This window comes from Ptiloglossa arizonensis, chromosome 4, assembly GCF_051014685.1.
Source record: "Ptiloglossa arizonensis isolate GNS036 chromosome 4, iyPtiAriz1_principal, whole genome shotgun sequence".
In the NCBI taxonomy this organism is placed as follows: Eukaryota; Metazoa; Arthropoda; class Insecta; order Hymenoptera; family Colletidae; genus Ptiloglossa; species Ptiloglossa arizonensis.
In genome coordinates, this window is record NC_135051.1 from 8,177,279 (window position 1) to 8,201,919 (window position 24,641).

General features: G+C 40.7%; 1 protein-coding gene and 1 long non-coding RNA gene across 9 annotated transcripts in view; one reads left to right on the forward strand and one right to left on the reverse strand.

Annotated features, from left to right (window-relative positions):
* Positions 1-24,641, reverse strand: part of LOC143145579 (uncharacterized) — a 36,078-nt gene that overhangs the window by 4,030 nt on the left and 7,407 nt on the right. The window lies entirely within an intron of this gene.
* On the forward strand, positions 501-23,090 carry Gbs-70e (Glycogen binding subunit 70E). 7 transcript variants are annotated; one of them, XM_076309083.1, is made up of 5 exons: positions 502-1,112; positions 12,059-12,313; positions 13,360-13,872; positions 14,209-14,717; positions 20,375-23,090. In XM_076309083.1, the coding sequence occupies exons 2-4, from the start codon at positions 12,065-12,067 to the stop codon at positions 14,380-14,382; spliced, it is 936 nt and encodes a 311-aa protein (XP_076165198.1). In that variant the 5' UTR covers positions 502-1,112; positions 12,059-12,064; the 3' UTR covers positions 14,383-14,717; positions 20,375-23,090. The 7 variants fall into 7 exon arrangements, with proteins under 7 accessions (XP_076165205.1, XP_076165198.1, XP_076165203.1 ...); XM_076309088.1 differs by having other exon boundaries at positions 514-614; XM_076309089.1 differs by lacking the exon at positions 502-1,112 and adding an exon at positions 10,328-10,345.

Below are 24,641 nucleotides of genomic sequence, written 5' to 3' on the forward strand. Positions count from 1 at the left end.
TCGAATTTAAAGATATGTTACCATACATTGCGTTATTTTCAAATTTACGATTCAAATTTTTGATAAAATCCCAATTGTATGTTAACTATATGCATTTTATAAATGACCCGTTTGAAAGTTCAGTTTTGGAAACTTGCCGTCGAGAAGTTATTGTACGTTTTTGCGTCCGTAAATTTAAACATGCCGTTATTGACGTACAGAATTTTATTTTTAGGAAAATGTCTGGGGAGGATTTACTGTAAAAGTTGAGGTAAAAACCGGTGTTACCCGACAATCGGTTGTCTTATTCTTTTCTTGGTTCCTATTAACTTCTGGCCTATGAATCGAGTCTGTCGCCAGCACCGTGTAAGAATGCGAGCACGTGGACCCGGAGCTTTCTGATTCGTTGATCTGACGGAATCACGTGAAGCGCATGAGACTGAGGTGGCGCGTGCGCGTTTCGGGATACCGGCTTGTCGGCGACGTATGGTCGGATGACACTTAACGCCGGTGCTTTCAGACGCAGTCTGAACGAGTAGGAGGTCAGAACGCGTGATTCGCGCTGACGACCAACAATAGGGGTATCTCATAAACCTCTCTTGCGTCCAACAGAAAAACGTCCACGGTAATAGTCTGTAAGTGTCATAATAATGAAGCAAAAGGAATGAGCCAAGATTTGTGATATTCAGAAATCGACTTCAGCAATGCACTGCGTCATGTTTGCCACGTGAAAATCGTCCATCCGTTCCCTCGTTTATACGTCAATACTTTACGATCTGATTCGTTTGTTGCATAGTGTATCCGATTTTTCGCGGTGTTCGTACGAGAAAATTACTGTTAAATAGTTAACAAGAAAATCTCCTGACGTATCGCGATGTGTTCAACTATTCTCAAAAGTTCCTTTGGAAATTATCTTCTATCACGTTAAGAATCGATGATATTAATTTACTGACGAAGTCCAGACTAAAGTAAACGAAGGTTGAGAAGACGCATTCGAGATTTGTGTGTGTTGGAAGAAAAGCAGAGAAGACGCGAATAGCAGAAAGCCCTACATTAATCCTGTACGAAGAAAAAATCTGGTTCTTCAGTTTCGTCCACTTCTTGGTGGAACAGTTCTCGAATCAAACAAATACGTGAGTAACTATTGCTTTATTTTGCTTATTTATTTCGTGGAAACTTGTTACCGATTGAATCGTTGTTTCGCGACGGGATAATATCAGCTTCGTAACGTACAATGGTATCGAGTATCTAGTTATTTTCGACTACTTTGCATTGTTTTAAATATTCGGGAATTTCGTCTGCGCAAAGTTCATGATAGATCGATTTACATCGGAATCTGTGCACGCGACCATGAAAGCATCCGTCGCGCATCCGCAACAATTTCTTATGTAACACAAACGTGTAGGATTACACAATTGGTTATCCATTGCAGCACTATGCAGCTATAACTTAAGATAAAGTTCATTTATAGTCCAGTTGGTAGTGTGTATTATCGTCCACGCAAAGCAGTCCCCTTTGTTTACAAACAAACTTTGAGATAACGTTTGCGAGGAATGTCATGAGTGTCATATAGAAAGGAATCGCCATTTATCGTAATATGTTATCGTATAATGTATCGTGATTGTTGGTCTGAATTTATCCATTCGTTATTAGATAGAGACAATAAGAACAGCACGCGCGTGCACGCTCCCCACGAAACACGTGTATGAGATAATCGTTGAGAAAAACGAGAAAGGATTGTACGAGCGAAACGAAAGCTCCAGAAAGACTTGCATGGCTATTTGCATTTCAGAGAAATGCGCTTTTATCGTGGAAAAAAAAAGAAAATAAGCTTGACCGATTAGACGTTATGGGCGGGAAGAACATTGTTAGTAGCGTTATTGTTATAATCTCCGACGTTTTTAATGACGCGACGAGGGACTGATTAACTGGTTTCTGACAGAACGGAAATAATAAATAAATATTGGTAGTGATTTGTTTCTTGAATTTTTAACGCATGCTACCTAAAATTGATTACTTTTTGCGGTCCAGACGAAAAATATTAAAAAGTATGTACTTACTAACGTTTTATTTCTTAATTAGTTATAGTTTATCATTTTATTTTTTAAACAAAATGTGAACTATGCAATTTATTACATCCTCATCATAGTACCGTCTTGAAGATTGAACGTGTTAATATTTAAAATATCGCAACTTTATCACGATCGAGTCAATTTATAACCTACTTTACAGTATAATAAAACCGAGTGTAATAAAACATTTTAATTGGTTTGCGCAAGTCACAAAAATAAATAAGAGAAGTCGTAAATAATTATAGATAGATAGAAGTCTAACTTACTTACATCTTCCAAAGTTAAATACATGAAACTGTACCGTCATTACTGTACTCGCGTTACTCGCTATACTCGTAAAAACGATAGTAGCATAACGCCACTGTATAAAAACTTCTGAGTAACTGTAAAAGATTTATAACACTTCAAGTTGCCCGATTATTTATAGCTCATTCTAACCTATCAATGAAAAAGTACATCTTCGTTTCGAACGAATTCAATCAAACGTACTGAGAATGTAAAATAACATTACCCAGTGTCTCCCATGAATCGTGTTCCAAGCTTGTTAGCAGCAGATTTCTTCTCGTAACCGGCTTGACTGCTCTCTTAAAATGCATTTTGTTCGTTTTTAAGTACGCGTGCCGCGTGCTCTCGTGCCCCCGCACAAGTACGCATGTTTCCCGGTCACTCGTCTCTCACGGACGCCTACTTGGAGACAGTCGACAAGACATAAGATGAATTGTTTGCACATATAATTCCCACGCACGCCCTGTACATATGCACTTCCGGAGAAAGCGCAGAGAAAATCATTGGAATGAGGCATCGGTTTAGGGACACGCTGCATGGACCCCCTACGGACATTTTTAAAAGTTGTGCATAAAAATAATAAATCTGAGTAAGGTTATGTCGAAGTTAACGTTGATAGAGTTTCTATGTCGAATCATAATTTATGGTAAATTCTTGTCGCGATCGATAACAGCATTTCTGGAAGTAAAAGAAGATTGATGCTACGCTCGATAAGTGACAAGGGAAGTAGCGGCGGTAAATGTCGTACGATAGAGTTTGTCACCCTATTCGTACTTACATAAAAGTTGCCTACTTAAAAAGTGTCCACTACTTAATTTGGGGAATCACGTTTACATGTGATTCATGGATGATATTATGTCACACCTACAAATACGGTATTTCTTATTGTCTGGAATTTATTTAAAGCATGCTAATGGAATGCATTTTTCTGAATGAGGTAGATCAGTGCTGCCCCCAAGCCTTATAATTTTAATCTTCGCACTAATAGGAACGCCTCTTTATCCATTTCTGTACGCGATCACAGGTAATTATACATATATACACATATAATAAAATTACAAAGCGTAGAAAAAAAAATAAATTGGAATAATTGAAACGATCTACTATATAGAGTACGAGACACGTATTAAATTATTTACGATACACGACACGATGTGCGAATTATCTAGCTTTGTATATTTGTGTATCGGCGTCTCCTAGCATTATTGTTCTACATACAAATCAGCGAAAGTCAAGAGGCTATCATTATCCATGCAAAGGTCTGAATGTGTCTTGGAATAATTATATTCTAAACACGCAGTCTATCATTATCAGATGCGTAAATATAGAATTACATGTATTGCCTCGTGCGTATTAATCAAGACGTATTTTCTCTTATCTTAAACATCGTGTCCTCCGATTATCGATCGGAAGGAGAACACGAACACAGATTGTCCTGCACTCTGGAAGCGCGGTGAAATCAATCAAGCGGTCAAATGTAGTCTTTATTTCGGTCGATAAGATCGAACAGTTATCGATGATCAAGAAGACGATCAAAACTATTTATGTTTGGAAAAGATCTCAATCACGTGATTATCTGTCCGAACAGCGTAGTACGTATGTGTCATTGATAATCGGAGAGGCGATGTTTCAAATAAAAAGAGAAACGTGATTAAAAAAATATGTAATAATAATTAGAACAAAATTTAATTCACCCTAGATAAAGTGTCTCTTGCCTGACGTTGTCGAACATCATTAGCGTCGAAATCGTTTTAATCTCGAGACACTTTTCCCTTTATCGGTTACACAAACGCATCTCGCGCGATCTACGCGACGTGTTGCGTCTTCTTTATGGTTTCGGCGATTAAACTTTGTCCGGTAAGATTCCGCGCTCGAGGGTGTAATGTCGGCAAGGATATGTCGGTTATCGGGCTGCTTCGAACCAGAAACGCGACGCGATAAGAGCTGAGGATCCGACCTCAGTGGCGCCTTCGGTCACTGAAAAATACCGGTTTGAGAACTGTTACGATTGGTGTATTGGCTCTAATGACACTAGTGCCAATCGTGAATCGTCCGATAAAATTTTAGAATTATTCAGAGAGACATGTGTTCGGCTCGTGGTCTTGTGTCGCAGCAGTCGATGCACGAACGACACAGGGAAAGTTTTCATGAGTTTTACGAGAAGGTCCGAGTGAGAAACCCGTGTCGAGACTTATTATTATTATTATTTTTTTTTTTTCTTTCTTTTTCTCCCTTCATTGTATTAACACAATAGTATCATTTTATTATCTTGTACGTCCGTACTTCCTGACTGGCGATATCGCGTTCGTCTAAATAAAAATCTCACCAAGGATGGAGCATTAACACATATTCGCCAAGGCTGTTCTTAATGATGTGTTGCCGTCGCGCGATAGAAATTCGCGCTATAAAAAGAAAATATTCAAATTTCGCTAACCGGTTTCTCTCTACTATTTATACGGCGCCTGTCGCTCTTTTTTTCTCTCGCGTCTCGTAAAGGTAAACCGGTTGCGAAGATTTTGTCGGTAGTGGAGTCTTTTCTTTTGATCAAATGTTTACATTTCGCTGAGCAAACAACTCCGTCAATTTCTGTGTACAAAATAAATAAAGGAACAAATATTCTCTGGTAGTTTGCCGATTGCTTAATCTCTTCTAAATACAAAGGCACTCGCGTTGACAAAAAAAAAAAAAGAAAAAAAAGAATTCAATATTATTGATACAAAGTCCTCGTTCGCATAATATTAGATAACAGACAACATAAAATACGATAATGAAAATTAATGTCTTTGGAATTATAATCGATTCGGAATAAATCTGCTACTATTTACTGAAGTCTCGCGTTGTGATTATCATAGGTCAGGCATGCTCATCAAAGGTTTCAACGAGTCATTCGTCGAGTCAGTAAGGTCTCCAAATATGTATGTTTATAATCCCCTACCCGTTCTATCTTCGTAATATCTTTCGTTACGTATATTTTTACGCATTCGGGCCCGTTATCGATCGATTGCATAACAACGCAGTTTACATAATTCGTATCGATATTCTAAAAAGAGAAGGAACGCAAGCGACGACGTGTTTCGTCGACGGTTATAATTTATACACGTATTTGTTATTATCGGTATCATTTCGTCAACACGTTGACCGCTGAGCGTATTTTGTGAGACGTATTCCCTGGCACTCTACTATTATTTGCTACTCGACTTTCGTTAAATAACCACCCCACACGACTTTAACGTTTCGACACAAGTTTGACGTTCTTTTACAAAATAATTGCGCTTTCTCACCGATCTCCGTAAAAGATACACGCGGCGTAGAGAAAACAAATATTATTTCTGCGCCATGTCGCGTCAATTTAAAGACACACGTATACGATACACGTACATGTACGTACGTACATTGTCGCCTGTCCTGTTCGACATTGAACACGATCAGTCGCATTCATATTATTCGAAACTTTTGAAATATCTATTGTTTGTTTCGCGAGAACACAATCGTTCATACATTGGTGGGACATTTCTTTTTCTTTTTTATTATTATTATATCTGTGAATTTCTAAAACGTTTTTAAGTAAATTTTCCACATGAAAGTACATCCAACATAGTAAAACATTTTATTGGAATTATCCAATAAAACATGGTTTTCTGTTAAATTTTATTTCTGACTGAATGGACGAACCGTGTTCAGATTGGGCAAAAATAATGTAGAGTTAAAGTGTTTAAATAGATACACGCGAGACCCTGGACACACACACACACACACACACAAAGTGTGCATCCAATTGAATACAAACGACGATGAAAGTGTAACGTAGCAACCAATGACACCGCACACGAGTGCATCGAAATTCACCCTAATAAATTGTTAATAGTTTATTATCGTCGAGCAACGTCTACTACAAATTGATAACCAACGCCGTGCTGTATTTTCTATTCGATGCATATGTATATATATTTATTCCCGTATATACGATTCAGTATCGCGGTTCGGTATAAAAGTCACGTGTAATTTTCCAATTACAAACTTATCGAAATGTTTTTTTTTTCACAGTTCTTTCCACGACGATCCGTTAATTAAGTAATTAACTGTTAATTACTCGTCCCGTGGGGAAATTTATCGTTGGTCGCGGTATCGGTCGATAATATTTCCGGCTGTATAATTTTGCGAAATTTCTGTCGCCTATGATAAGTCAAGGACTGCCGCTATATTTTCTCGCATTATCGCAGTTTAGTTGTAGTCTAATTCCGCACGTGACTCCCAATAACCCGCGACCCCTCGTTATCGGAGTCGATTGATAGCAATTAATAACAATAGAAGAGAATTTCATTATAATTGAAACGCTCGCATTGAAATATGCTACTTTTTGCCGCGACGGTTGCTAGATAAGAACCGTTCAATATAAATTTCTTGTAATCGCTTTCAACGCGGATTAAAAATAATATTTTATCATACGATACTCTTGGGCCGAGAACGTGTCCATTTTACTGTGTGCTTCGTTTTTATTTCTCCCGATGAATTTTTATATAGTACAGTATCGTCAGCGGGCAAAAATTATAACGTTAATAATATTTTATTCATCGTTGTACGACCAAGTATACTGTATGTAGTCCACACATGCGTTTAAAATTGTAAACCGGGTATGCGACGATATGGGACACCGTGCATGAATTATTTAAAAATATTAAACGAAATATACCGTTACTAAAAGAAAACGGACAATCGAGAATGAAATCTGAAGATGCGTTTAAATTTCAGCCAAACGAATTGAACCTAAATAAAATACGAAAATAGTCGGTATAAGTGTACACATGTATATTGTTACATTATTTGTAATTAAAATTTTCCAATTCCCAATCGTCAATTTTTATTTTTGAAATACCTGAAGCCATATAGTTCTGCTTATTTACGTTACTCTTGTGACAAAGTGCAGCTCACGAGCAAATGCACGCGTTTCACAAATAGAAATTATTACTTTAGATGACTGGACTCGAGTCTGGATCCATCCTAAGCATTCGGTTTAGCGAGTAAGACGCCATAAGCAAGCGACATTTTACACGGTACACGTGTGTCTCATCTCGTGTCTATATAGATTTCACGGAACTGTACTCTATTGTTTTGGCTATACGAATCGTACAATGTACTCGGCGCAGGGTCGATAGACTCTGTATCGAAGAAACAACAAAGATGCTTTTTTTTCTTAACGAAAGTGTGGCCGTGACGGTGTTGCTCTTTCGATTTTCGACGAGGAGAACGGTTTGCGTATACACATGTATCTACCTTAGAAGTCAGACAATTGGACTGATTCCAAGGGCGTAACGTGTCTAGGTTTACGCAGCGCTTAGAAGATGCGTCGTGCTAATTTTAACCTGCGCATGTTCGAGATAGCATGACGGCTGCGCAATTTTCTCTCACGAGTCATAAAACACGAACATGCTTTTTTCATAATACCCATCTGTCGTCGGGACTGGTTCCACTGTTTGTAATTTGCCTATAACATCGTTCGACTTTTCGCACGAAATTACTGGTCCGCGTAAAATCGTACGTGAACGTTTATGAATGATACGGAGGAGTTATCGTCGGGCGAATGAAAAACTTGGAACGCGTGAGAAATAGTCAAATCGAGATGTTTCGTCTGGATCGGGAGAGACGGTTCAGTGTTATCACGGTCGTCGTCGTGGTGTCCCGTTCACCGTGATTCACGATAGTTATAATATAACACATATTTGTACCGAGTAATCTGCCGGCAAGTTATGAAATATCACGACGAACCGGTGCATTGCAGCGAGCGTGACTGAAGATTATCTCCACGGCGCGGGTATTCTTTATCAATCAGTGTCTGGTCTTCTCCGGCAATAATAGACAATTTTTTCGTCATCGGGACGTACAACGCGTTCTCTCTCTCTCTCTCTCTCTCTCTCTCGTATTTCGCGTATTTTATTCAACGCACGGTATGTCCCAAATAATGCGAGTTATTTTTTTACGATTGTTACGTCATTCGATAAGTCTCTCACGCAATACTTTTTCGAGGTCCCACGACTTATTCCGCGCGACAATTCTTTTCCGTGACCGTGAACACTGCCCTCTGTAAGCTGACGAACACACAAACATGCATTTGCATTGTTGGTATTCCACGACGTAGCGTGTCGCCCATCTCGCATAAGTTTTACAGATTCTTCCCGTACGAACGGACGAGGTTATATTGTAAATCCACAGAAACACAACCGTTTCGAAGCTGCCCGTTCGTTCGTCCGTTTTGTGAACGGAATCAACGACAACACGGTAGATCGAGAACGGACGACGAGGGTTAGTTTATCAGCTAGGATAAAGATTTCTACGTCGTAGAACTGATACCGATATATTCCGAGATCACGTGAATCGCGTCGGTAAATAGAGCAGTGGGTGGGAACAATTCATTATAATTCTCGATAAAGGTGCGATCGAACGTGTACTATTCAGAATATATCTCGTACAACGTGTTACGAATACTCTCCTTCGAGATTATTGAAGATTGGGGGCGAGAATCTTATTTCGTTGTTTGTGTGATTCATCGCCCGACCACGTGAGAATGATCAAATTTATCAGAATTCAAAAGAAGATAGATGAACGGGAATATGATACGTGTATGCATACATAGATTTAAGAGAGAGGAAAATTTTCAATCTAATGTAAACGTAACCTATGCTCGCCCTGTATAAAGGTCGATTTCAATTCAATCGTTGTCATCGTCATTGTAGCTTGATTTGTTAGCGATCTACTGCACTCTTTCGTACGCAGCTGCAACCTTTTTCTTTAATTAATCGTTTATCAGTTGAAAAACAATTATTGCGCAAGAATATGCAGAAGTTTGACACTCAATAACAAACGGAAAATTCATTCGGGGACAGTACTGTGACTGTTGTTGTTTTTGTTGTCCGCGGGTTAAGAAGTTAACGAGACGAATTCTCATCGAGATAAGAAAGAGACAGGCAAAAATTGAAATTACACAACCAACGCAATTTTTACACGCACAACACGGGAGAGCCATGAGTCGAAAGTGTCGCCAAAGACTATGCAGAAAATGCGCGATAAGTAATGTTCTTTTATTTTGCTCTTGTTTTAGCAGTCCAAACAGTTTGACCTTGGGGTCTTGTTCGCGTAACGATAAATAATACTTGAGTGCTCGTTTTGACCTCTACCCTTAGTTAATCACGACACCCGAGGACAATGTTATGCATAATGTGTACTTCGATTTTCCAGTGAAATGCTTCTTTCAGCCGGATTTATTTAACGTTCTGTACCTTCTTTTCTTTTTCTTCTTTCTTTCGATACAACGATTCGTAACGACCAATTCTTTCGTCGCGTCTTCACGAGACTATATTCGCATATTATCGACGATGCGTAATTCCCTTAAAACAAGTGGCGCCCTATCATGGGTAATCTTCGAAATTGGATGAAAGTGTTTGATAAATGTGTGCCCACGGGAATCGATCGGTGGCGCAACATCTGTTTAGTTTGTTTTTTTTAGGGCCCATGGTAATCCTATTCTTCTTCTCGTCTGTTGTTGATAATTCGAAGGAGTGTCATGTTGAATAGAAATGGTCGTTCGCGGCGATTCAAGTAGCTTGAAACTCGAAACATCCGATTCATGATACCGGTTGATTCTTACTCATGTACGCATGCTTGTTTGGTTCCGGTCTGGTACATGTCAAGTCTGGTTTTCGAACAAGTCTCGAGGGACGAGAGAAGAGATTATTGCCACACTTAAGAGTCGTAATTCCACTCCCGGAGTAACATGACTACACGCACCTATCCCGACGCGCAAAATACCTCTACCGTGATAGAGTTGTACAAGATCTACGTCGTGTCTTATCCTCCGAGCAGTAAACAATTAAATTAGTGAACGCATCGAATAATTAACAATCGGCCGGTAAACGAGGATTGTGGTTACATTTTAGTATTGTGCACGTCCGTTGTTCGAGAAACAGTATTATCATTAAGGAGACGTTTCATACTTTACACGTGATTGATCGACGAACGTAAGTCTGTATCAACGAACGACAAAAAGTAGCCGTTAGGAATTGTTTATTAGGTTGATATTATTAGGTTGTTCGGAAAGTCATTTCGTTTTTTTTTGGTGAAAACGAAACACCAAATTAAATTATTATTAAATTATATATTCTCCATTTTGGAAAACGAAATGTCTTTCCGAACAACCCAATATGAATTTGATTTTTTTAGAGTGTACAAACATTTTATTAAATTATATATTCTCCATTTTGGAAAACGAAATGTCTTTCCGAACAACCCAATATGAATTTGATTTTTTTAGAGTGTACAAACATTTTATTAAATTATATATTCTCCATTTTGGAAAACGAAATGACTTTTCGTACGAGCCAATATAATTTAGAATTAAATACGATAAGAATTTATTTCAAACTGTTGTCGAAGATCAGTGTTAGAAAAATAGTTTTTTTATAACTGTAGAGTGTTTTATATAAGGGCGAACAATTAGTAGACTATTAAAGCGATAAAATTAGAGAGAACGCTATTACGTGTCAATTTATAAACCGAGGAACGGAATTTATATTGTTTACGTCCTTTATTTTTAAACGAAGCTATTTTAGCTACTCGAGAATCATTCCGTAGACAAATGTGATCCCTGTTCAACCATTTGAAAATATTAATATTAATTCTCTCGCAGGGAATAATTCATGTTTTCGCAATTCATGAACGTATTCTAATGTCTGGAAGTCATTGCACCTTTAACGGGTACGAGTTTCCAGTTTTGTTTACTCGGAAAAAAAACCTGACTACTTATGTTCATAAGTCGGTCAACACACTGAGTCAGCTTATTCTGCAATCTGTCTACCTAGAGATAAAATTTCATTCAAACGTACAAATGGATTTACGTCCCTTTTGGCTTGTACATTTCCGTGCGTTTGTCGCATCCGTAAATATTGACCGTGTGATTGAGCTCAGGTTAGTCGATTCACGTGATCCGACGCGTAATTCCGTCGACGAGGTTTTTGGCAATCTACGCGCCGTACGTTCGTAGTTATTAAAGATTTTGGCACTGGATCGTCCAAGCGATGCAAATTTCAATTTCGAAAGCACGAAATCGTCAAGAAGTTACCCAATTCGTGGATAGAGGGAATTTCGCGATGCACGAATCTCGGAACATTCTCGAACAATCGCTCTCGGAAATATTTTCATCATTGGTCGTTAGATCGATACGTCGATAGTGCAAATAGCTCGGATGGTGAAGTGTTCGCTCTCGTGAGCCAAAAAATTCGTTGTTCAAATGTCGGGAGAGTCGAGTGCGGATTTTTTTTTCTTTCGATAAATATATGTTTGATTGTTAGATGTTAAATCAATCGAACTGTATTCTTTCGATAAATACATGTTTGAATCTTAATTGTTAAATTAATCAAACTATTCTTTTTTTAACGTTAGATGTTAAATTAATCGAACTATATTCTTTCGATAAATACACGTTTGATTGTTAGATGTTAAATTATTGGAACTCTTTCGACAAATATTAGGTTGTTCGTAAAGTAATTTCGTTTTTTTTTTTGGTGAAAATGAAACACAATTTTTGTACAGTGTACAAACGTTTTACTTAAATTATATATTCTCCATTTTGAAAAACGAGATGACTTCCCGAACAACTCATGTTCGAACATTAGAAGTTAAATTGATCGAAGCATATACGTAATAATGGAAATAAAATTGGATTCTTTTTTCAGATTTAAATGTGTTCCATAGCGATGCCTGCTGAACTGCTTCTGGGGCATAGTCCTCCAGTGTACAGTCCACTCCTGTACAGTCCCCTGGTGGTAGCGGCACCGTCGATCACCAGCAGATCGGTGCCACCCAGGATAAGACCATGTCTTTCGTCTGGATCTCTGGCCATAGACAGTATACGGAACAGCAACGATGGCAACAACAAACAGAAAAAAAGGGTGGTGTTCGCCGACGACCGTGGTCGGCCCCTCACTCAGGTACATAATTCATCCATAATCCCCCCTGCTACAGGGAGGGAGAGGGGAGAAATAAAATAACGTTTCGCGTTAGCCTCTGCGGGCAGCGCGCGCACACACATGCGCATTGCTTCGACTTTTCGTTCGATTTTTGTTAAACGATAATCTCCCTCCAAGGAGCTTGTTACTAATGAACGTTTCAAGTACTTTATTACAAAGTACGTTATAGGGAAATTACGATCGGTTGGAAAGCATTAGCAATAATTATAACCACTCGGCAGACGTAATCAAACCGAAGAAACTAATAGAAACAAATAAAGTTAACGACAGAGTATAATTGTTTCGTTTTTTACTATTCTACGATTCAAAATAGAACGAAACTATTCAGTTTACAAGCATGGATGTACACGAAACGAATACATATTGGATTCAGATGTGGTCCGATTGGATACAGATTTGTATCCATCGAATCTTACAAATAATTTCATATCTTTCTCTTCTTCTGTCAATTATAGATTTGTTTATTTTACAAAAGACCAACTGAAACTAATAGAAACAAACAAAGTTAACGACAGAGTATAACTGTTTCGTTTTTACTATTCTACGATTCAAAAACAGAACGAAACTATTCGTTCGAAACGAATGCATATTGGTATCGAATCTTCTAAATAAGTTCTCTTTTCGATAATTTCATATCTCCCTTTTCATCCGTCAATTATACATTTATTCTTTTATTATACTCTCCAACTCTCTTCCAGCAGTGTCTGAACCTAACCTTGGGTAACAACGTCATGGAAAGCCATAAACGTTAAATATTTCCCTCTTCTATATTTATAGAATTTCCCCGTTAAATATTCAGTCGAGCAACTAAAATCGTTATTTCTGTTTCCATTTGGCCGGAATCTTTCCAGCAAGCCGGTGTTCATTGCGCCGACGGTGAATGTAATTTCACACTTGATTTAATAACACCATACATACTCGATATTCGAAAGACTCCCGTCGCATGGTGCAATTGGTAATAAAGTCTGAAACACGATCTCCACTTGTCCTGTTTTACCTTTCGACAGGTTCACGTGATGTCCGAGCCGAGCAACGTGCCGCCGCTTTGGAGCACGGCGTACCTGGCCGGATTAACGGGAAGGCTTCTCCATTCGAAAATAGACAACGATGAACCCGTCGAGGTTGCGTCTCCCTGGCAAGTGACTTTCCCCCAACCGGCTAGCGATTACCTCGCCTTTCGTCGTAAACTCGACCAGGAGAACGTCAGCTTGGAGAACGTGATAGTTAGGGAAACGGAGCATTGTCTGGTTGGTACCGTCAAGGTGCGGAATTTAGCCTACGACAAGGAGGTAGTGGTCAGGGCGAGCAACGACTCGTGGAAGACCCACGAGGACGTCCATTGCACCTACGTCGAGCAACCGGGCGCACCGGCCCTAATACTATACGACACGTTCCGTTTCCGTTTGACCCTGCCGCTTAAATCGAACGTGGTCGAGTTCTGCGTGCGTTACCGGACAAACGGCAAAGAATTCTGGGACAACAACGATGGGAAGAACTTCATCGTGCGCAAGAAACTAGAGGTGTGTACGCTAGGACGAAGACACTCCGCAGCAGCGATTTTGGAAAGGGTTTCAAAGATCTCCAACTGCTCGGACAGTTTCATCATCAGGTACCCGAGAACATACACGGTCCCTTCCGCGTTCGTTTCGTCGAGGTTCACTGTTTGGCTACTTGGAAACCTTTTCCAAACGGATACACAATTCAACGACGCAAACGTTCAACCGCGAGAGCCGAATACTTTTAAGCTAGCTCGAGGACACTTGTCACTCCTCGAACGATCGCACCAGTTCTCCTGTATTTGTTCTGTCGATGATCCCACGGTTGTTTAAATAAGCGTACGTCGTTTTCTGTTGCAGCCTCGGGCACCGGCCAAGCGCTACGACATCCTGACGACCACGTGTGACGGTTTCACGAGCAACGGGATACGAGACGGTATACCGAGGATCACGGACGCGACTAGAGCGAACATGCGCACGTGGAGCGAGTTCGCCTCTTGGCAGCATCTCGCGAACGACGCCCCGTATTGGTGAATCTTCCGGAGACCTCGTAAAACGATGTACGAAGTCGTACGAATCCTTCCAGTTTATTTGGTTCATTGTCGAGGCGTAGATCACGCGGGACGAGACGTCACACCGGAAGGCACACGGGGGGGACACGGTCGTATGAAGCGTGTGTCATGACCGGCGTCGGGAACAGGGGAGCGGCGAAGGAAACGTTAACGAAAAATGGGAAGCGATGGGCGACGACAACGATCCAGTTGAAATCGGGAGGACGACACGATCGCGCGGAACGGAAAGACACGATTGAAGGTCGATCAGCGCGGCGCGGATAGGAGAGGAGAGGCAACGGTCGCGTTACTTTTATGGTAAGTTGATCGTGTTCGACACCACGGAGATAACGATCACCCTGAAATCGTTACGAGAATTACTGACGTTTTATCGCCGACGCTTGAGCGGTTTTCTTGTTAACAAATCCTTGAATGGATCACCGGGTAGATACACCGGGGACCTCTTGGGTGATATACAGGGGAGAAAACGATCTAGATTGATTTTCAAGATTACGGATCGTCTATTTTTTTTTCTAGTTGATTAAACAAACGAGTATTGAGGTCGAAGAAGCCAATATTCAATTTTAAGATCGTTGATTTACGGATCTAGAAAACAAGTTGCTTCAGAGTAGCGAAGCTTTCGTCTTTTGAACCATTTATCTATTATATATTTGAGACCACGTAAATGGTTAGTTGGTAACTGGTGATTGGCTTTTTCTTGTTAACAAATCCTTGAATAGATAATGAATAGATACACAGGGACCTCTTGGGTGATATACAGGGGAGAAAACGATCTAGATTTCTAGATATTATTTGATTAAACAAACAAGTATTGAGGTCACAGCAGAAGAAGCGAATATTCAATTTTAAGATCGTTGATTTACTGATCAAGAAAACAAGTTGCTTCAGAGTAGCGAAGCTTTCGTTCTTACTTCGTCTTCAGAACCATTTGTCCGTACTCGAGAGCACGTAAATGTTAGGTAATAAAAGAAAAATTCACCGGTGGTTTTACATCGTTCATAGGTGACCAACATACGTGTACTCGACTCACTTGCGATCACGAGATACCATCTTTTTACGGACCTGTCCTTACACGTAATGCGAAGGAAGGGAGGAGAGGGGACCGATGAGGGGGGTTTCGAGGGGGACGTAGTTCTTGTGTAGCGTACAAGTTGTTAAATTACAAGATCACCGATGCTCGAGGCCGAAGCGATTTTGCGATTCGCGTCGCGACGCCATTTTTATGGGAGGCCTACGGGCTCTCTAGAGCCGAAATTGCCTCAAAAACTCGGGAGGATCTGGCACGCCGGCATCTTTCCATGCGAAGCCTGCATGCGACGTGTACTTTCTCTCTATAAATAACAATCTGCTGTGCCGCGACGATAACACCACCGACCGGCGAGTCGCCTGACTCTAATCGCCTTAACTAAAGGTTGTTACCACGCCGTGACAACATACATTCATTCCTTCATCCTCGTCTCTTTTCTTCTCCGTTTCTTTTCTTCAGTTAGCTTCTCACTTGCATTGTATATCAACGTTCAAGGCTGTTAATTAGCATTTATATTCGAAATCAACTCGAAACTTTTTCGATTGTGCTGAATACTCAATTTTAACGACTGGAAAATTCCTAGAGTTTTAATAAAATCCTAAAATTCTATTATTTCTCTTTCTATTATTCTATTATCTCCGTTTCTTTTCTTCAACTAGCTTCTCACTTGCATTGTATATAAACATTCAAGGCTGTTAATTAACTTTTGTATTCGAAGTCAACTTGAACGATCCCTTAACTAGCGAATATCTACTCGAAACTTTTTCCACCGCGCTGAATACTCAATTTCAACGATTGGAAAATTCATACAGTTTTAATAGAATTCTAAAATTATATTTTCCCTTAAAATGGCGATACAATTTTCGAATCTATCCTGTATACTTCGTATCGAGAACGCCCAGGTTGAAACGCCTGACTCTAATCGCCTTAACTAAAGATTATTACACCACCCCGTGACAAGATATTCGGTTGTTCGGAAAGTCATTTCGTTTTTTTTTTTCTGTGAAAATGAGACACAATTTTTTTTGAAACGTACAAACATTTTACTAAATTATGTATTCTCCATTTTGGAAAACGAAATCACTTTACGAACAACTTAATATTTCTATCGAATTAATGACTTGAATATTGACAATATTTCCCCTTAAAATGTCGATACAATTTTCGAATCTATCCTGTACATTTCGTATCGAGAACGCCCCAGCTTGAACCGCCTTTCCCCTTGATCGTATACGGTCGTGATCGATTCGACTCGCTACGACCAGGAATTCTAATTGCTGCATTCGATCGGGGTGTACACAATTTAAGTAGGTGTGAAAGCGCCTTTACGCCGTAAATTCGTACCGACGTGTACGTCGAGCGCGAACGAGCTTGTTCCAGGTCACGCGGAACCGATCGATCGAATTTTTCAATTCGTTCGAGGGCTTGAAAATTTTTCAATTCGACTTCGACGAGAAATCGAACGCGAAACGGGTCACCGTTTGGTCTCGCCCTTGACGAAACGGAACGTTTTTCGAATATCTTCGAAAAAAAGAATGCAAGTGTCTCCTGGACGATGTGTCGTGTCTCTTGAGATCGTACGCGAGCCCGATCCGCGACAGACCTTCTAAATATTATATTTTAACCGCGACGATAATTTGAAAGTGCCTTGAACACTTTATAGATCACGAACGATTTCATGGTCGAAAGAATGATCCTTGGCCTACTGCCAGTAGAACGACGTGCGCGAATACATTGTGCGCACTTATTAGCTTAACGTGTTTCAAACGTTGAAAATACTTCCCTGATTCATACGATCCCCCCTCTCCAACGAAGCGTGGACTTCTCGATCTAAACAAACGCGGTGCTCCCAATTCGATTTGGCCGGTGGACCAACGAGAAGACACGTAGAATTCGGTGATCCTCACGCATTAACCTACATCGCGATATTGTCAAATCGGCTTACGTTCCCGCGTCACTTCTTACGCGGAGCGTAAAGTAGCTTTACGCTTTGGAAGCTGTAACAGGTGACGGATTGATAAATTGTTACGTTTCGATCGTTGCGCGTTGATCGATAAGAGGAACGCGGCGACAGCTGTGGAGAATCTGTTTATCCGCGATGAATAATTATTCGATTCACCGTAACGATTTAAAAAGTGCATTGTCAATGTACGATCGAGCTCAAGTAACGAACCGATCGAAGCGTCTCTCGATCTGTCGACGATCGTTGAATTTTTTCTTCGCGAGAAATAGAAAATTTACGGATGGAGTGAAATGTTTTGAAGGTTTTTTCCTTGGTTATTCGACTACCCGCGAAAACGTCCACGTACTACAGTCTACATGTGGAAAGATTGCACACGCCGAAAGTTTCAACGCCGACTGTACAAACGGTGAATTAATGATCAAAGTAACAAGTTTTGAGCGTTTTTTCGTTAACGAGCCGTACCTCACGATGTACACGGTGCATCTTGAGGTTCTATATTGTTACCTGAAGGCGACGTAAAAAAGTTTTTTTGAAAACTTGTTTTGAAGGCTTTAAAAAAAGTTCTCTGATCAGTTTTATATTCAGTGGATCCACTTGCGTGTTAGAGCAGTCCAAAATGGAGGTAAAAAGAGAGAAAATTCGATACATTGTTCAGTAGCACTGCGACCAAGGGGAAAAAGCGAAGCAGAAGAGAAAAACGCTCAGAACTTTTTACTTCGTCTAATATCTGTATAAATAATAATAATCGTGCACCACGTGTCGAGGAGTAGCTCCGAATGGTAAATCGAAAAGCAAATAATCATTGAAAGCTGGACTAAATGGACAAAAGTTAACGAACAAAACGATGTATATTTGATCTAAATCCGAAAATTCTAATTTGGTTAATTTCATCGTCGAAATGAAGAGAAAAAACGCTCGGAACTTGTTACTTCGTCTGTTGTAACGCTCGAATCGACGCGATGTATAGGAACGCGTGAACCATCGTTGTCATCGTTGAGATTTGCTTCGTCTTGTGTATTTATAGCGGTTCGAACTTCACACAGGGCTTACGAATACCCATAATACTGAAATTCCACGTCCCTGTCCGTTTCTTCGTTAGTTGTTTGCGTCCTATGGGGAACCGAACTTCCCGGTGAGATTGTCTTCCATACAATGTAACGACACTTGTGTATACTCGCACATATAGTACCGGTCGAGGCGTGGTTGTGAAAAGTGGTGGCACAGGATCGTATAATATCGCATGGTGCCGCGTTGCAGTCATGCCATACCACGCCTCGCGAGCACTGTAAAAACTTTAAAACGTCTAGACGTGTGGGCCGACCGGGTAATCTCGACACCCAACACCTCAACCGAGCTGTCCCTTACTGCATCCGTACTTTCGAAACTATCGATTCCTGCGCACGCCAACGTTCCCGCGAAATTCGAATTCGCACGCACGCTTTCGAATTCGAATCGACCGGGACGGATACACAATGGACGTTTCTTTTCCAATACACGCGATTACTGGAGGAATTTTATTCAATAAGTTAGCGATGGTTATAATGCAAGGGTGAATACAGCTCGAGAATACACGTGTGTCGAATAATGTTGCAGTAGGAATGAAATATTATCAACAAATCACACAATCAATGACTACGCTAAGTACGCTGAGTACGCTAACTAAGCTCACTACGCTGAGTACATTGAATACCCTGAGTACGTTGAGTACGCTGAGTACACTAACTAAGCTTACTACGCTAAGTACGCTGAGTACTACGCTGACTACGCTTACTACGCTGATTACTACGCTTACTACACTGATTACTACGCTGACTACGCTGACTACTACGCTGACTACGCTGTTCCTTCTTTACGCGACGCAACGCGTTTTTCCAAGAAGAACTCTCAATGACTATCAAAGACTAAAAACTCAAGACTGTCCAAACGCTCTTCTTTCACACTTTGCTCGTCTATTCCAAACACTTCGGATTCTCTCCGAACAACACGTAATCTCTTTCATCCTCTCGCATTACTAAAGAATCTCCCATATATTTAAAAATAATATTTGACTCGACTATCATAGGAGTTTAATAAATTTGGGTTGTTCGGGGAAAGTCATTTCGTTCTTTTTTTTTGGTGAAAATGAAACACGATTCTTTTTAGAGTTTATAAACATTCTATTAAATTATATATTCCCCATTTTGGAAAACGAAATGACTTTCCGAACAACCCAATACATTACCGTGAATCGATGTAAATGACCAACGTTAATCATTTCCTGGGTACGTTGTGTCATCGCAGTGGAAATAATTCCATTGTGAACAAATTAACGATATAAATCCATGGTCTAAGAAAATTCACCCGTGAAAGTTTTGATCGATCAAAAATATCAATTCGTGATTTATCGACGAAGTATGACTTACATATTAAGTTGTTCGTAAAGTAATTTCGTTTTCCAAAAGGGAGAATATATAATTTAATAAAATGTTTACACGCTCTAAAAAAATCGTGTTTCATTTTCGCAAAAAAAAAAAAAAGAAAAAAAAACGAAACGACTTTCCGTACGACCTAATATATGGACACTAAACTGGTAAAAGTATAATTCCGTACACAGATACGATAAAAGGCATAACTCCGCAACGCGATAATACATATAACCTGAATATTACCGTCACCGATAAATCAACCAACCTTTACCATGACGAAGACGTAATTATAAATATTGGTGCAATAACGAGCGAACGAAACGCTTAAAAACGAATCGTACGATTTCGATAAATGCAGTAATACGTGTTCGCGGGCCACGTGCAAGCCGATACGAAAAACTGGATAAAAGAGACGAATAAAAAAAAAAAATGATAGCGTTAAGATAACGACCGCGTTGTTGCACTTGGTAGCCGCGTGTGTCCTTCGTTGCGTTCGAGCTATTAAACAATTCATTATTCGAACGAACAGCTTGTACAGTTCTCGTTTCTCTCGTTTCAGATTACAACGTGCAGGAACGCATACAGAGTGTGTGTATATATATATATGTATATATACACATACATACATACACACACATACACACACCAGTAGCCGTGCGACAAGATTTGCAGAGCGCGCCAAGATCATCGGATGGTTAATTCCATGCTTCCCTCAGCCGCCAATTTGGAGATCGCCGTGCGTCGTCTTCCCCCTCTTCCTGTTCCTCTTTCCTGGAACTTGGCTGCCAAAGCCGAGGACGTCCGTCAAGATAAGTTTTTTTTTCTCCACCTTTGAGTCGACCAAACCTCTCGCTGGTCTCGTCCGTTCTCATTCATCCGAACTCTCTCGTTCCTCCTCCCCCACTCTTTTTGTTTTTCTACTCTTCGCTCTAATTTCTCTCTATTCTCGATTCTCTCTCGACGTCGTACGAACTTGCACGAATTTACCACTCGTTGCTTCTTTGCGAATAAGTTCCCCTCACGGAGCAGGGCGGACTCGAGTGTGTTCTTTATTTTATCGAATAAGCTACTCTAAGAAAAAGCAAGCAACTTGGCCCCCAGGGGACCGGAGAGAAAAATGTGCGCGCGAGTCGCTCCGAGCGAGACGACAGTCACGATCGTTCGTTGTTACGGAGGTCAACGGGGGCGTGAAAATGTCGGTGCAGCTGTACTCTTCTTGAACGCGTTTCACCGGGGCGTGAGACCGCGTTGTTATTCCGCGTGAAAGTTTAGGCACCGCGCGACGTTTGCAACGTCTAACAGTCTCGCAACAGAGCCACCATGGGAATGCTTTTCCCCGAGTGTCGCGGTAAAGTTTACCTCGATCGTCATCGACGTGTACACGTACGATTGAGAACGCGCGATTGAGAACGAATAAAAAAAAAGGAAAGAAGAAAAGGGACCACCTTTCGACTATCCGACCGGTGCTAACTACCGTCTCTCTCTTTCCTTCGCACAAGTCACGATAATGCCATAACGAGGGCAGAAATTACGCAACACTGTATTTCGCTCGTGCTAATCCTGCTTCGGTCATTATCGTCTCGTAAATTGGTATCGGTTACCACGCCTATGGAACATTTCTCTTTGGATGTCGCGCCCTTTGCACGACAAATTGACCGATGATTAAACCGCGCGCGATAGTTTAATCTCGCCACTTTCGACTCGCGTAGCGAAGTGACTTTTCGGTTTCGACTTTATCGATCGTTCGTAACTCAATAGGTTGACCGTGTACACGCTTACTTTAAGGCTACGTTTATTATTTTTCGTTTATCGTCCGCGAACAAAACCCCGTTATCTCAATCGGCGGGTTTGTGCGCGGGGATTAAAATTCCTTCTCTCGAGCGGTGTGTGTCCTATCGATCGTGATTGTTCGTTCTCGATGAAACAGTTTCACGTTTCGTCGCGGAACTGTTCGTAACATACATCGATACGAATCGCGGCGAGAGTATCTTCGCTGTTTTTCGGCTGCGCGAGGTATCTCGAAAGCGGTGTCGCAAACTTTCCGATATCGCTTTCGTGAGAGCTGGTTCGAAGTAACCACGCGCGATCAATGTTATTATTGGGTCGTTTGGAAAGTCATTTCGTTTTTTCGTATAACGTGTATAAACGTTTGTACAGTCGAAAAAAATCGTGTTTCGTTTTCACCGTAAAAAAAAACGAAATGACCTGCAATGGAACAACCCAACCCAATAGAACAATATTTCCAATTTTTCTCCTCGATTCGCTTCGAGCGACGCGAGTGGCACGAAAATTCACAGCGGATCGAGATATAACATCGCGCAACAGTGCCCACGCGCGTTGTACCGAAGCGTTATTGACAATATTTGGTGTTGCACGGTAATATTGACCGCGCGCGATAGGTTACCTCCCGAGCGAATTCTTTTCGCGTTTGTATGCCCACGGTGACCAAACACTCAAATTCGATCGGCTCTCTTTTGCTTTCTTCTCTATTGTTTCCAAGAAGAAGTACAAGAAGTGAGCTGTTACTATTATTGTCGCGCGCGATAGAAGAACGCTTCGACACCGCCGTGTGACGTCGCTACATACGACTGGCTCGTACATGCGCAGAGAATCGGCGCGCGCACACACTTGCGCAGAGAATCGGCGCGCGCACGCACGTCCTCCGCTTTGGCTTCACGCCCTACGAACACACGAGACACGAATACTCGGGAAACGTGAGTTTGTCGCGCAGCGACGACGGTTACGGGACGGTTCGCACTTCGTGTTCGCGAGGAATGTCACGAAATAAAGTAGGAACGTGCGATCGACTTTAGGTGTATCGCACATCGGTATACATAATCGAGATGGTAAAAGGTACGGAGTATGGAGAACTTCGCGTACGCAAGAGGGTTTTTCGACTGTTGGACAGTGCCTTTTACCATTTCGACGAAAATCGTGCGATGAAAAATCGATAACGTTGGCTGCCCATTGAAAGACTATTTTCTTTTCGTTCTTTATCAAATTTTAAGAAAACTGTTCTGGGAAACGTTAACCGACAAATTAACCCAATCTATATGAACTGAATTGTTTCACGTTCCGTTACTTTCTCAATGTTCGCTAAATTTGCGAGAAAGACATTTAACATTGTCAATTTTTTTGCAAACGAACTAGTTGTGATTTTGTCGAATCAGTCGGTCTTTCAGTGGCCATCCTTTGTAGGTGTTCCCAACCTGACAACGAATTCGTTAGGTATACCTCCGAAATTGGAAGCAATGATGACTGATTGATTCATTTGTTTTTTTTTGGGGGGGGGGGGGGATAGCATTCGTGACTCAACTCGATCGTTTTAATCGGTTGGTTACATCTTCTCTCGATACATTTCGTGTGAAATATCAAGTTGGCTCGTTTAGGTCTCGTTTGCCTCTGTCCTACATTCTTGACGTACCTGTTCTTGCGTTTCACGGAGAAATAATGTTTCGCGCATTACCTCGTTCAAAATTCTCTTTTCAAATTGGGGTAACGCGAGACGATTCCTGGAGAGTCAGAGCGATATCGCTGGGGAATTTTGACGATAGGATTGTTGTGCATCGTTCGGTCCACGCGATGGTTTTTTTTTTTTTTTTTTTTTTTTTTTAAATAAGTAAACGGTTCGTACGTTGATAGTGTGCAACGTTTGTAGTTTATAGAAAGACGACGGGAGACAGTTCCTCAACATCCTCTATCTTAACGAAAGGACAAATAATATCATTGTACAATATGTTTGCAAATTTGCTTGTAACCCGTAGTGTTCATTCATCGATTATTCGTTTGTACTGAACCTGTATCCGATCGCGTATCCACACGCCGATATTTCTACATCCACACGTTTTCATTTTGTAAACAGATCTCTTCGTCGAATAGGCTGCCGGCAAATCGAACGCGGTAAATTTGTTTTTATACGTATCTGTATGTATGTATATTTCTTATTTTTTATTTCTTTTCCTTCCTTTTAATTCTCGACAAGGCTCTATATACGTAATACACGTCCGACGTTATATTTGTTTTCGCTACGATGTTAGTGTTTGTCAATTCCACGAAAAGGCGAAACTCGAAAGAAGAAGATTACTCGTTACTAAGATTACCAAGAAGATTACTCGTTATTGTTCCCTGTTGTGGCTTCACTTTGTCGCGACGATTATCTTCACAATTAAGAACGCGACCACCTCCTCTTTTTCCACCGTATCTCGTACTCGATTCATTTCAATATTGTATACAATCGATCATGCTCAATGAATCGAACCACGGAAGGATACATCGAACGATTGAACACAGGAGTGTCGAAACGGAGCTAATCGATCCTCGACGCGTATTTATACTCGTGTACGTAAAAAGTATCGATCTTGATACACAAATCGTTACGTTGAACGAGACTACTTAAGCGAAGTACGATTCTGCTGATATCCTCTAGAATTCAATGAAGCTTTTTTCTCTCTATATCTGTCTCTGGACAAACGCGAGGTGTCTCGTAATTGGTATAAACGCAAAGCTTGATGATTACGTTGAAACATAAATCGAATACAATTTTCTGTTCCACGGAAATGTTCCTTGATTCATTTTCCAACATGGATCATCCCCTTTTCGGTTGTACCAAGCATTACGGTACAATCTATAAAAAATGTAACACGCTCACGCGTGTGTACGCGTAGGTCGTGATTGATAGCAACGGATAAAAATTGCAACGAGTTCGATCAACTGAGAGAAGCGTGTTGCGTGTTGGTTCCGTTTCGTAGAACTCGAAGAGGAGTCTTCTTGAACGTTTACGAGGGCGTACCTGAAGCCAGGGCTGCCATTAATTTTCAACTTGAATA